General features: G+C 48.7%; 2 protein-coding genes and 1 long non-coding RNA gene across 3 annotated transcripts in view; 1 reads left to right on the top strand and 2 right to left on the bottom strand.

Annotated features, from left to right (window-relative positions):
* Nucleotides 1–4,903, bottom strand: part of STON1 (stonin 1) — a 46,331-nt gene extending 41,428 nt beyond the window's left edge. Inside the window, exon 1 of the mRNA XM_084791918.1 lies at nucleotides 4,615–4,903. The gene's annotated coding sequence lies outside the window, so the exon portion shown is untranslated. The remainder of the gene's footprint in view (nucleotides 1–4,614) is intronic.
* A 1,101-nt stretch (nucleotides 4,904–6,004) lies between these two features.
* Nucleotides 6,005–10,901, top strand: LOC311603110. Its single transcript, XR_014780952.1, has 3 exons — nucleotides 6,005–6,122; nucleotides 9,658–9,807; nucleotides 9,967–10,901. It is a non-coding gene; the product is annotated as an uncharacterized lncRNA (long non-coding RNA).
* A 1,143-nt stretch (nucleotides 10,902–12,044) lies between these two features.
* PPP1R21 (protein phosphatase 1 regulatory subunit 21) overlaps nucleotides 12,045–12,730 on the bottom strand; it is a 69,751-nt gene continuing 69,065 nt past the window's right edge. The window contains exon 22 of the mRNA XM_084791917.1: nucleotides 12,045–12,730. Coding sequence (XP_084648043.1) covers nucleotides 12,701–12,730 — 30 coding nt within the window. The 3' untranslated portion in view covers nucleotides 12,045–12,700.

Raw genomic sequence — 12,730 nt, 5'->3', positions numbered from 1 at the left:
CACCAGCATCCTCTCTAGCCCCAACCATACATATATGCACATAATTTAATGCAAAAAATATTTTTAAAATAGTAGCAGCCCTCTAAAGACACACTGTGATGCGGATGACAAGCGGAAAGAACCTGTGAGAGCACCTGTAGGAAGCACAGCATGTGTGTCATGGGCTGTCACAATAAAGGCGCAGGAGGCCCTACATCTCTTCCAGTTAGCCTTCAGCATCCTTTGGCTAAATGAGAAAAGGTAAACACCAAGCAATAGTAGAACCATAGCATCCACTAGAGACCACAGGCACACTTCCTACCACTGAGACCAGAAAGAAATCTTTTATTTGTTAAATATAAACAAGATCTCAAATGCCAGTCTAAGTGTGATAGTTTGGGAAGGGACCCTTGACCCTTATAATGATTTTTCTTCCTTTTTATTTTTTTGTGATTCATCTAATTATTTGTTATATTCTAATGTATGTGAGTACGGGCACGTAGGTGCCCATGCAGGCCAGAGGGGGATGGCAGATCTCTTGGAGCCTGAGTTACACGAAACATGGGTATTACAAACCAAACTCAGGCCCTCTGCATGAGCAGTATTCAGTCTTAGCCAGCGTCTCACTACGTAGCCCTGGCTGTCCTGGAACTCGCTCTGTAGACCAGGCTGTGCTGGACCTCACAGAGATCCACCTGCCTCTGCTTCCAGGGTGCTGGGATTAAAGGCATGCACCACCACACCCAGCTAAAATGAATTTTCAATGAGGGGGCCACCACTATTAGAATCATTAACCTTCCAGAAATCTCTACTTGAGGAACAGAAGAGAAAAAGGCCTTCTTCTGGGATCTAACAGGGATTTTTTTTGGGGGGGTGGGGGGAGGACGAATTGGGGGATTGATCTTTCTCAGGACATTTAGGTCAGGACCTGGCTGCCTGAGAGAGCAGGCAGATTTGAGCTTCAGAATCATGCCAAATAGTCCCATCCCCATGAAATCAGCCAACCTTGCCAATGCACGAGAACACCCACTGGGCCAGGCTTTCAGATACGAGTTCATTACCCGGGTCATTTACATGGAACTGATAATAAAGACACTGTGAGCTTGTCCACCGTCCCACTCGCCCTGCTGCTGCAAAGCCGAAGCGGAGAGCTCAGGAGACACCATCTGCCTGGCCTACCTCCCAAAACCCCAGCCTTGCACTGGATTGCTCCACAATCCCATGGGGTTCCTGGAACTCCAGTCTGGCTGGGAAGCTTCCAGAGAATTCTGGATACATCTCATGGGGTAGAGCAGTTTCCCAGCTGTGCTGTGAGTCTGGAGCAATTCTCAAAGGCTTCCAAAGGAAAGGGCCTGTGGCAGATGAAGGATTTGGGCAGCGGAGGCATTTTATAAGCAATCAAAATATGTCCCTTCCTTTTTCTACTTTTCCATAATAATATTAATAACTTATGCATGAGGACAGTGGACAGTAGCGACTGAGGCGTGTAGACGTTCACCACTGACCTGAGTTCAAGATTTGTTTCCTGCATTTAGCGCCTGTGCAGCCTTGGGCCAGTTCCCCTCTAATCCTAGTTTCTGAATCTCACAATGAAAATAATAATAGTTCTTACCTCAAAGACTTTTAAAATGGAAACACTCCGTGTGAGTGTTTAACGCTCCGTGAACGTTAGCCGTCATTACTGTCAAAAGGCTGAGGAGCTCCTGGCAAAGACAAAGCAAGCAAAAGCAACTACAACGCCGCTGCCCCCATCCATTTCAAAGCATATAATTCTGGTCTTTACACGTATGTTTTCAAAGAGTAAGAGGAAAGTGCATTCTAATCCATAACTTGCTCTTTAAATCCACCCCGCGCTCTAAGCATCTCCTATGTGAGTCAGTATTCTGTACGGCACGGTGTTGCCGACCACATAGCATTCCTCTGCGTGGCTTTACCTTTTGACAACCCCTGCTCTCGTCCTCTTGATGTACCACACCTTCTGTATCCCTAACCCATCTGACAGCCAGATGGGAGCCGACTTTCTCCCGCTATTTAGAGCTGTAGCCTCCACCCCACTATCCAGCCTGCTCATCCTGAGGTCAGGGACCCTCTTACATCTCCAGCATCCTGCGCAGACCATGCTTAGCCAGCCAGAGCAAAATGGAGCAGTGCCAGATAGGCAGCTTCTCTCCAAGCAGTGTAAGGTTGACTTCCAGGGCATTAAATTCATAATTAGGAATTCTCAGGAAGAGGAACAGACTGAAGATTCTTATCAGGAGCCTTCTTTGTCGAAGCGAGGAGGCCATACCAGGTCAACGCTTAAGGCCTGGCATTTAAATGAAGGCGGTCCTAACACTTTATGATGTTATGAGACCCCCTGACAAAGCCTTAGTGGTTGATACAAATGCGGGACTGACAAACTAGGCAGAAGTGACATATCCTGTTTAAAATGAGCCCTCCCCCACTTTTCAATGAATTCAGATTTTTAAATCCTTTTTTTGATTTGTTTCGTTTTATTTATTCTCTTATAATGCCATACATATACAAAGCATACTTTGACCATCTCTCTCTCTCTCTCTCTCATTGTCCTCTTATCCCCTTCTCCCTCCCTCCACCCTTCTCAAGTGCCCCCCCCCACTCTCTCTGTCTCTCTGTGTCTCTATGTATGTGTTTGTGCCTCTGTCTCTCTGTCTCTGTCTCTGTCTCTGTCTCTGTCTCTGTCTCTGTCTCTCTCTCTCTCTCTCTCTCTGTCTCTCTCTCTCTCTTTCTCTCTCTCTCTCTCTCTCTCTCTCTCTCTCTCTCTCTCGTGTGTGTGTGTGTGTGTGTGTGTGTGTGTGTGTGTGTGTTCCATTGCACTGTACCAGGATTGCTTGTTCTAGCATGGGTAGGGGGTTATTTACTTGAGCAAGGGCAATTGGCCAATAATTACCCCACTGAGGACTAGCCCCTAGAAATCACTAATTACCTGTAGCTCCTTGGGGGAAGGGTGGGGCCTTAGAAGCCCTCCCCACCCACAATGGACTGTTGATGGGCAGTCTTGTGCAGGCACTCTGACTACAGCTGTGACGCCACAGGTATCATCCACACCAGGACCACAGTGTGCCTTTCCGTCCCTCAGTTCTTCATCCTATCTGCTGTTCCTGGAGCTGTCTCATCAACACACACACACACACACACACACACACACACACACACACCCTCAACAAATAGAAGCCTGTGTCCCTTGTGCAGTGAGGTGCAGTGTCCCCCTGCAGTTCCTCTCACACAGCTCAGCTCTGATGAGGCCCTGGCTGCCTCCAGCAGCTCTAATGTTGAGTGGGTGACAGACTTAGACAATCGACCTCACTCAATCCCTGAAACACACAGACAGAAGGACCACAAAGTCCACTCCAGACTCCATCTCTGTAGTTCCACTCGAGAACCAGCACCAGCACTCGGTCTGGAAGCACCCAGGGAGCCAAGCCTGCCATGGAAACATTGATTCAGCCATAATAAGACCCAACAGAAAAACCACACAGAAGGGCTAAACAACTCTTTAGCCCAATCAGAACTCAGTTGAAGCCACAGACATGAGGTTAAACTAAGTGTGCTGTCTTTTTTTGTTTGTTCGTGGTCCTTATTTTTTTAGCCTCTTCCATCACTCTTTCATTTGTTCACACAACTCCTGCTTAGGAGAGAGAAAGTGCAAACCGGAAGGGAGCGCAGGGAGCCTGCAGACGGGCAGGCCAGGAGAGAAGGACAACAGCCTACCTGCCCAAGCATGTTAGGCAAATGAAAGCCTCCAGCCCGGAGGAGGCTGGAATCGCAGGTTAGAGGAGTCTGAAAAACAAAACTCACACAGCTGAGTGGAGCCTGAAGCCCTTACTCTCCAAAGATCAGCTTCTGCGCAGCGTTTTTGTCGTTGTTAGCTGCCTTTTTGTTTGTTCGGTACGTGGCAGCAGTGGAGTCTGGATAGCGAGTGCCGCCGTACATGGGTGGACTACGGAGAACAGTGCGGGTTAGTGGGTTTTTGTCCTCTCCTCGTTTCGGTCCCCAGCAATCGAACTCAAGTTGTCAAGGCTTGGCAGCAATCACTTTTTACCTCCTGAGCCATCTCAAGGGCCCTGAAGAGAACTGATTGGCTAGCATTCTGTTTTTCTTTATGAGCTTTGCCGTCTAGGTTAACTGTCACTGATGAAGGATGTTTGGTTGGAAAGAAAGTAGGCAGACAGTAGACAGCTAGCTATCTGGGATAGGTACTAATGCACCATAGAAATAGTCAAGTCCTGAAAAGGAACGTATTTTCATCCCATTCTGCACTCAAAAAGTCCACAGGCCAAATCCTGGCGCATGCCATTGCTGCAGCAAATATTAAGGCAGAGTGTGCCAAGGCCTGTGTGTGACTCCTTGGCCTGGCTGGTCATCTCTGAGGGCAAGAGAAATGGAGGTGAACCCAGAGGTGGGAGGGGTCTGGGCCATCAAGAACAGGAGCCAGGAAGATTGCCTACACGGGGGTTGGGGGGGGGGGGTCGGGGTGGATGAAGGGGTCGTCGGGGGTGGGGATCCCGAGTTCTGAGGGAGCTCTGCCCAATCCGACAGGGGCTGGTACCCCGGTCTGGGTGGCGGGGACCACCACGAGTGGGTTTCTGCAGTCCCCGCCCCATCCTGCCCACGAACCTGACTGTCCGGTGCAGTTGGACTTTTCTTTCCTTGCAGTCAGTCCCAGGACAGAGAGAAGCCGATGGGGCCCAGCTCCGCGCCTTCCCGGACGCCGGTGGGGAGTTGAGGAGGAGGAGGGGGTCAGGAGACGTCCTCTGCCCGCTCTCAAACTCTAGCGACCTGCAGCGACCCCATCCTGAAGAGTTGCTCCCCCAAGCCTTCTCAGGCCTGTCCCTGGGGCAGATCACTCATGGGCAGCGCGGCTGGGGCTCCGATTCCACACTGGGAAGAGGAAAGGGGGGAAGAGGAGGGAGGAGAGGAGGGAGAAGGGGAGGGGACGGGGAGGGAGAAGAGAGGGAGGGCCCTGGCTGCTGGGAGTGGGGTGAGGTGGGGGTGGGGACGGCCACCGCGCTGGCCCCGCCCCGCTTCCTCTGTGGCATCCTCCCTCCTTGCTCCACTCCAGATCCTCCCAACAAAGTTTTTCTGGCATGAGTTTGGACATTCCCCGGACTAGTCAGTTGTCCCGGGCAAGTCTGTAGTCCCCCCAAAGGGAGCTGGAAAGAGGTCACGAAATTATTCTGGAAGCCTCTGTGAGGACCTCCTCTTTTCTTTCCAAAGTGGAACCAGTCAGGCCCACAGCGAAGGATGGGTGTTCATGCGAAAAGCCCTCCTTCCCGGGTGAAATCCACACCCAGCCGGCACACAGATGATTAGGTGAATGGGTGAAGGGGTCAAGCTCTGTGCTGAAGGCAGGAATGCCACAGCGCCGCCTCGGGTGTGCCTCCTGGAGACGGCACGCAAGTGTGGAAGAGATGGTACCCTCACAGCTAGTTTTCAGTGACTTATACCCTCTATCTTCTCTGTCGCCTTCCAACAGGTGACTCTCAGAACATCGTTCTCAAGCAAGACAGAACTAGTCACAACAAAATGGAGGCAAGGCGCCCTTTTTCCAGGAAGGACAAGGAATCCCGGAGGGGAGACTTGCGTTGGATTGGCTAGGCCAAGTCAGAGAAGCCATTCCATTCCAGGGTGGTTTGGAGTACTTAGGAGGTGGAAATGGCTCCGCCGAATGTGGAGCATAAAGAAAGCATGAAGGTTTTTAAGCAAAAAGTATTTTGATTCAAGTGTATTCCCACTCACTTTTGTATTCCTCAGGATGGACACTCAGTTGGACACCAACGCATCCTCATGGACTCAGAGTGGCCTTTGAGGAATATTAGTTTAGTTGTCTGCAAGAGGAACAGCCTGGGAAGAGAGCTTGTGTACGAGCTAGGAGGCCAGTGACCATCTCACCAGAGCGCTGGATTGGCAGCTGAGAAGCAGCTGGAGTTCTGGTGAAGCATCTCCCTGAATTCAGTGGGATTCCTCTTTAAAAACCCTTTTCCTGCCGTAGTCTTTGTGGCCTTGGAAAACCTGGTAAAACGAAAAAGATATTCAATTAGTCTGTTCAAGCACCAGGACTAAGGGAGGAAACGGATCTCCTGACGTCACACAGCTGAACACCCTTGCAATAACGTTCTTCCCTGGTAAGATTCCTAATTATGTTCATGCTTAGAGCACAACACAAATAACAGAAATAAACAAGGGCAGGATGAGGCCCCTCACCTCCCATCTCGACTCACTGTGCCAGCCTAGGAAGGGCCAAGATCTGAGGTCTGGCAAGTGAGAGCCCAGAGCATAGCAAGCAAAACCCTGGTAACTTCAGGGGGTAGGAACAGTCCCTATGGAAGCAGCCAGGAGCTGGCTAACGCTCCGGTAAGATGGTCAGGGAGTGAAGACAGGGCAGAGGAGACGAGAGAAAGAAGCGAAGAAAAAGAGGTAGAGTTTGCACAGCTGTGACTCAGTGTGCCTACCATACCACGCCTGGAGTTCAATGGATGACAGCGTGTTTTGTGTTTGTGTGGGAATGTGGGTGTGAGAGGAAGCTGGATTCCTGCTGGAGGCATTTCACAAGCACGGAGCATTCTGAGATGATGCCAGCTACAGCTAAGCATGCTCAAAGAGGCCAGAAAAGGGAATCACACACCCCTGGAGATGGAGTTACAAGCGTCTGTGAGCCTCTCAACATGGGTGCTGGGAACCAAACAGCTTACTCTGCTCTTGGCTGAGCCCCCAAAGCCAGGTATGTCATCAGCTAGGGCCTCGTTTTATTCCAGCTCCTTCTCCATGTTGCACAACAAACAGACCCTCAGAGGACATCCTTCTCCTATTCAGAGTCTTCCTTTCCTGACAGCCTTTTCACAGAGCCGCTGAGAACCTCCAAGGAGACCCATGAACCCACACAGCAGTGGGACTCTGTTTTAAACACGTTCTCTGGTATTGTCTTGTGACCTTGGAAAACCTGGTAAATGCAAGATCTTGAACTAGCACACCCAATCACAGGGACTCAAAGGATTCAGGGTTTAGTATCACAAGGAGATCCTCAAAGTCTCTGTGGGTAAGATCTGGTGCATACCTTGGAGTTCTTCACAATCCAAATCAGCTGGAGCCATTAGGATGGGCACGCCTTCAAGAGAAGGGCCAGGGCTGGAGAGATGGATCAGCGGTTAAGAGCACCAACTGCTCTTCCAGAGGTCCTGAGTTCAATTCCCAGCAACCACATGGTGGCTCACAACTATCTGTAATGTGATCTAATGTGCACGGTATACATAATAACTAAACAAAAAATATTTAAAAAAAAAAAAAGATTCAAGAGAAGGATCAGTTCTCAAACGGTTAATGAGAACACTGTTCCTCTCCCAACAACAATGGTCTACATACAGATGACAAGAGCCACTCAAGACAAAGTGATGGCTTTGGGGAAAGTGTATGGAAGAAAGCACTTGGAAGACAGACATCTCACACTGCAGGAAGCATCTGAGATGACCTGAGCTCCGGCTAAGTATAGGAATTCAAATACCGTTTGGATGGGAATTTCCTGAGCTTAAAAGTCCACATCTTCACTGAGAATGCCAATCGAAAGCAACCAGATCAGTTCCAACCAGGGAAGTTAACAATCTTTTATCAATGAGGATGACACTCCTGGCATCACTTGAGCTACGCTGCCTGACTGGCAGCTGAGTCGGTCCATGGCCCTCATACCTAGGAAGTTTCCAATGAGCGTTTACTGACTGCCTTCTGTGTATAAGATACCCTGCTATGCAGCAAAAGTCTAAGCCCAGGGAGTGGTTCCTGCCAGCGTTGGGGTAGACGGCATACATTAAAATACAATGTGGAAACTGTCCGATTAACCCAACTAAAGAGGTGACCTAAAGAAATATGGGAGACAGTGCGATGACACATGCCTATAGCACTCAGGAAGCTGAGGAGGAAGATCATGAATTCAAGGCCTAGCAAGAAGGAAGGAAAGGGCAGGGGAGAGGGAGGCAGGGAGGCAGGGAGGCAGGGGAGAGGGAGGCAGGGGAGAGGGAGGCAGGGAGGCAGGCCAAGGAAGGGTATTTTTTAGTATTTGAGCAGGATCTGACTGACATTCTGTTGTTGACTGGACTATGCTGGTTCTATTCTTGGGCCGCAAAGACTTCCCTCCTGGGCCATCTCACTCTACTCCCTGGTGTTGAGGAAAGCCGTGGAGTGGGGCTCAGGAATAATTGAAGCCCCCAGTGAAACAGCACTAAGCTTCCAATTGGGGAGCTGCCTTTCAAGGCCCTCCCTGACAGGCCCCACCCTGCTTCCCAAGCTGAGTTTTCCTCGTCTTCTCATGGCAAGTTGTCCCAACATTCTCCAGCCTTTTCTCCCCAGTGACTTAGAAGAACAGAACTGTAGTTGCCAGCTCCCCATCCTAATTTGGAGCTAATTACCCGACTGCTCTGAAATGTAAGGCAGAGGGATCTGCTTGCCGACAGGCCTCCCCACTCATCACCGTGGGATCTGAGGACGTGGCTTTCAGCCGAGAGCACAAACTTCCTCTGCCAACACAGAGCAGACGTCCCTACTGCCGTGGCTCTTGGGTATTTTCTCAGCATCATCTACCATTATGTACGGTTTCTCTTCATGTCAAAGTCATGGAGACGTTTGAGGCCCTTTAAGACTGGGGAAGGCTGGAGAACTGGCTGAGCAGTTAAGAGCTCTTGCAGAGGACCCTGGTTCAGTTCCCAGCATGGACCTGGTGACTCACAACCCTCTAGACCTCCAGTTCCGGGGATGTGGCGTTTTTCTGACTTCCACGGCATCAAGCAAACACATGGTGCATATATATGCATGCAGGCTAACGTTCATGTGCATAAAATCAAGTCTTTAAACTCTTATTTTTACAGACCACGGCCAACCTCTGGGGATAATGCTGCACAAAATAGAATTATACGTTGCACCTTCTTCTGTTTGAGATGTTTTACAGTAGAGAAGGCTTTCAGTCAATTGAAGAAAGCTTCTGGTTGTAACTCATTTGGTGGCTTCAAGCTAGTTGGTTCCATTAGCTTTAACGTGCTTGCAGATGCCGTGGCTGAGTTTTTTGTTGTTGTTGTTGTTGTTGTTGTTGTTTTAATACACGTGCTAGTTTCCTCTATTTTGCAGTAACCAAATACTTGGCAAAAAAAAAAAAAAAATCCAGGGAGGGAAGTTTTATTTTGGCTAGTGGTTTTGGAGAAATGGCAGTCCACTCCAAAAGGGAAGTTATGGCAGCAGGTAGTATATGCCAGGGTTGTTCGTTTCTCTGTGGTCCAGGAAACAGAAAGAGCAGGCTGGACTACTGGCAGGTATAATCCTTGAAGGCCCCCTCAGGGCCTACTTCCACCAGGTAGGACTTACTCCTAAAGCCTTCAAAACGGTTCACAAGATGGGCACTGAAAATCGAAACCATGCGCCTGTGAGGGACATTTCAGATATAAACACTGACAGAGGACAAGAAGTAGAAGCAGCGTGTTAAAGGTCATGCCAGTTAACCTAACAGTGCCTTACCCTCACACCAAGAGCAACAGATCTGCGTGCAGAACCGTGGTCCTCTTTGGACACAGCACAAACCATGTCTTGTCAGCACGTCCCTTGCACGCTTTCCCAGCCATTACTGCCAATGACGTTGCTACTTTCACGTTAATTCCCATTTGATATGACAATCCCGTTTATTAGCTTTAACAGCATTGCGTCTGACAACTTAATGGATGGTGATGTTGACAAATGACAAGACACAGTCATCGGTTTCTCAAGCTGTGCCTGAAGGCTCTCCTCCATGCTCCAGGCTGCTGTCAGCATGCACAATGCTCCAGCACCAGGAGACAGGTAATAGACTTCCTTTTCCTATTAGAGAATCTGTCTTTTTCTTTCTGCTTGGAATTTATTATCACATAATTTATTTTTCATTAAAACATGTATGTTCATTAAGTAAGAGCAAAAATAAGTACATTTCTAAATTTTTTTTTTTGTGTGTGGTGGGGACAGACAACTCCCAAGCGTAAAGCCAGTACCTAGAAAGAAAAGCAAAGGAAAGCAGCACGCTATTTGGAAATATAAAACCCACACAGGTGAGTCAAAGCGGCTTTCTCTTTACCGAGTGGGATGAGAGGAGGCTTAGAGGACTGCTTTGGTTTCTCCTCAGTAACATGTATTTTCGAACAGCCTGACTCAAGGTGAAGTCCGTAGCTCCGATTAAAGTCGAGACAACGCGGGAGCTGGAGAACTGGCTCAGCAGTCAAGAACACTGACCCGAGTTCAGTTTCCACACCCAGCTCAGCGCAGCTCAGAACCGCTCCGAGTCCAGTTCCAGGAGATCCAACGCTCCGGCCTCCTGTGCTCATGTGGATTCTTTTATACAGACATACACATAATTAAAAGGACATCAAAAATGAAATACAAACAACCTAAAGAAAAACAGCCTCTATGTATTACGTCATGTTTCTTTTTCTCTTTTCTTTTGACGTTTTTGAGACAAGGTTTCCCGATGCCGTCTTGGCTGTCCTGAACTTGCTTTGTAGACCAGGCTGGCCTAGAACTCACAGAGATTTACCTGCCTCTGCCTCCCAGAGTGCTGGGACTAAAGGTGTGTACTTCGTGTTTCTTGAGCTGAGACCATCCCAGGACTGAGTGAGAACAAATGACAGTTATGATGATGTCATCATTATGTCATCACTTAGCTCTCCAGGCAGTCCATGTCAGCTGTTCGTCCCCCCCACACACACACACACTCAGATCCTGCTCAGCAGCACCTGACGACACACATGCTTCCTGCTTTCAAAGATCACATGCATAAGACAGGTTCAGAAAACAGTGCTTACCTCATTCACAAACACGTGTAGAACTAAAGCACTCAGATGAAACAGTCCAGCCTTAAAACAGTCCAAAAAAAAAAAACAAAAACCAATGTGTGCACAAGATGGGCAAAATATTTCTAAGAATTGACAGAGCCATGAGGCTATTCGTTCCACATCTGTGTCTATTTTCAAACTCTCGTCGTAAGTGATGACAACAAAGTTAATGGCACAAATAAACTAAACTTGTTTGATAGTTGGAAAAACTTGTATAGGAGAGAATATGCTTTTTTTTTTCTAAGACAGGGGGCTGGAGAGAAGGCTCAGTGGTTCAATCCCTTGATGCTCTTGCAGAGGCCGCGGGCTCAGTTCCCAACACACACATGACAGCTTACAACAGGCTGTGACTCTAGTGATCCAGCGCCCTCTTTTGGCTTTTCTAGGTACCAGGCATACATGCAGTACATGTAAATACATGTGGGCAAAGCAGTCATACACATTTTAAGTCAGAGGAGAAAAACCATCGTGCCAACGGCTGGAGAATCAGTGGCAGTCAAAAGCTGTTGTTGCTTCTGCAGAGGACCCAAGTCTGATTCCCATCAATAGGTCCTTCACAGCCCTCTATCTAAAGCTCCAGCTCAGGGCATCCTACGCCTCTGGCCTTTCCAGGCGCCTGCTCTCGTGTACACACACACACACACACACACACACACACACGCACACACGCACACACGCATGCACATACACACACATATGCATGCGCGCGCGCGCGCACACACACGTTCTAAAACAAAACTTAATCTAAGAAGGTGACCACAGGTCTGCAGGCCTCTGCATGGAGACGCGAAAGAGGTGGATGACGAGACTAATGGAGTTACTGAGAAATGGAACACTTCACCCTCCAGACACAAAGCACCAGGAACGTGGTGCCCTGCCCAAAGGCGTGTTGGTGAGCAGGCTCAGGCCTGTGCGCCCGACTGTGGCCAGGTTGCCTCTGCCCTCTATGCCTTAGTTTCCTCTCTGCAACTGAGCACAAGCGTCTGCTTGTAGCCTTGGGAGTGGGGTGCAGGGAGAGGTACCCTGAGGTTGGTGCTGGAACAGAGTCCAGGGAGAGCTGAAAGAGTGTAGGGTCCTTGCTTGGAAGGTGGCTCCCAGCAAAACTCAAGCCTTCTAGAGGCTTGACTGTCACTGCTCAGTCAAAAGTTCCCTTCTAGGTCAGCTGGGACTGGATGTGTTTCCGGTTTCTTCTATCGCATTGGCACAAACAGAGTGAAAGGTTCACATGGCATGAATTTATTGACACGAATTCCTTTAGCAATTATTCTAACACAGAGAGTACTGCACAGCTGCACACATGACAGCAAACCCACGGGGCTCTAAAGGCAGTGAGGCTCGGCACCTCCAAGACATGGACGGAAGGGAAAAAGGGGGGGGGGGGAAGGGAGACCCTTTTAAAAACAATCTGAGAGATCTTTCAATTTTCAATTATAATAAGAAATGACAATATGGGAAGTAATGGCATCTGACAATTTAAGCATTTTATCCAGAAACATAGATCTATTCCATAGATACCAAATCCATTACCATATAATTGAGTTTGAAAATATACAAAATATTTGTTGTTCTTACATACTGAAATTAAACCTTAATTTTAAAAAGTGCACAGTAAAAACAGCGTAAGGAAACCTACAATATCCATGGTTATGTCTATTGTTTTCCATTTGACTGTCAACATCAAATTCTGTATTTGCCTTCTGTTTACAAATAGACTTCAATGCCTCAAGGTCACAGACAACACTGGCTAGTTTCCGAGGTCCGGCAGCACTTCAGCCTCCCAGAGGCCACCAGCACTGGTGGTGGAGCCTGCGTCTCTGGGCAGCAGCTGCAGTCGGTCTGGAGGGGACAGTCACTGGCCAGCTACTCGGCAACTATCGACTTCTGTTCTTCTTAGAATTTCC

This window comes from Acomys minous, assembly GCF_964271855.1.
Source record: "Acomys minous genome assembly, chromosome: 8".
NCBI classification, from domain to species: Eukaryota; Metazoa; Chordata; class Mammalia; order Rodentia; family Muridae; genus Acomys; species Acomys minous.
Note: the sequence above shows the minus strand (reverse complement) of the source record. Positions and strands in the feature narration are given on the sequence as shown.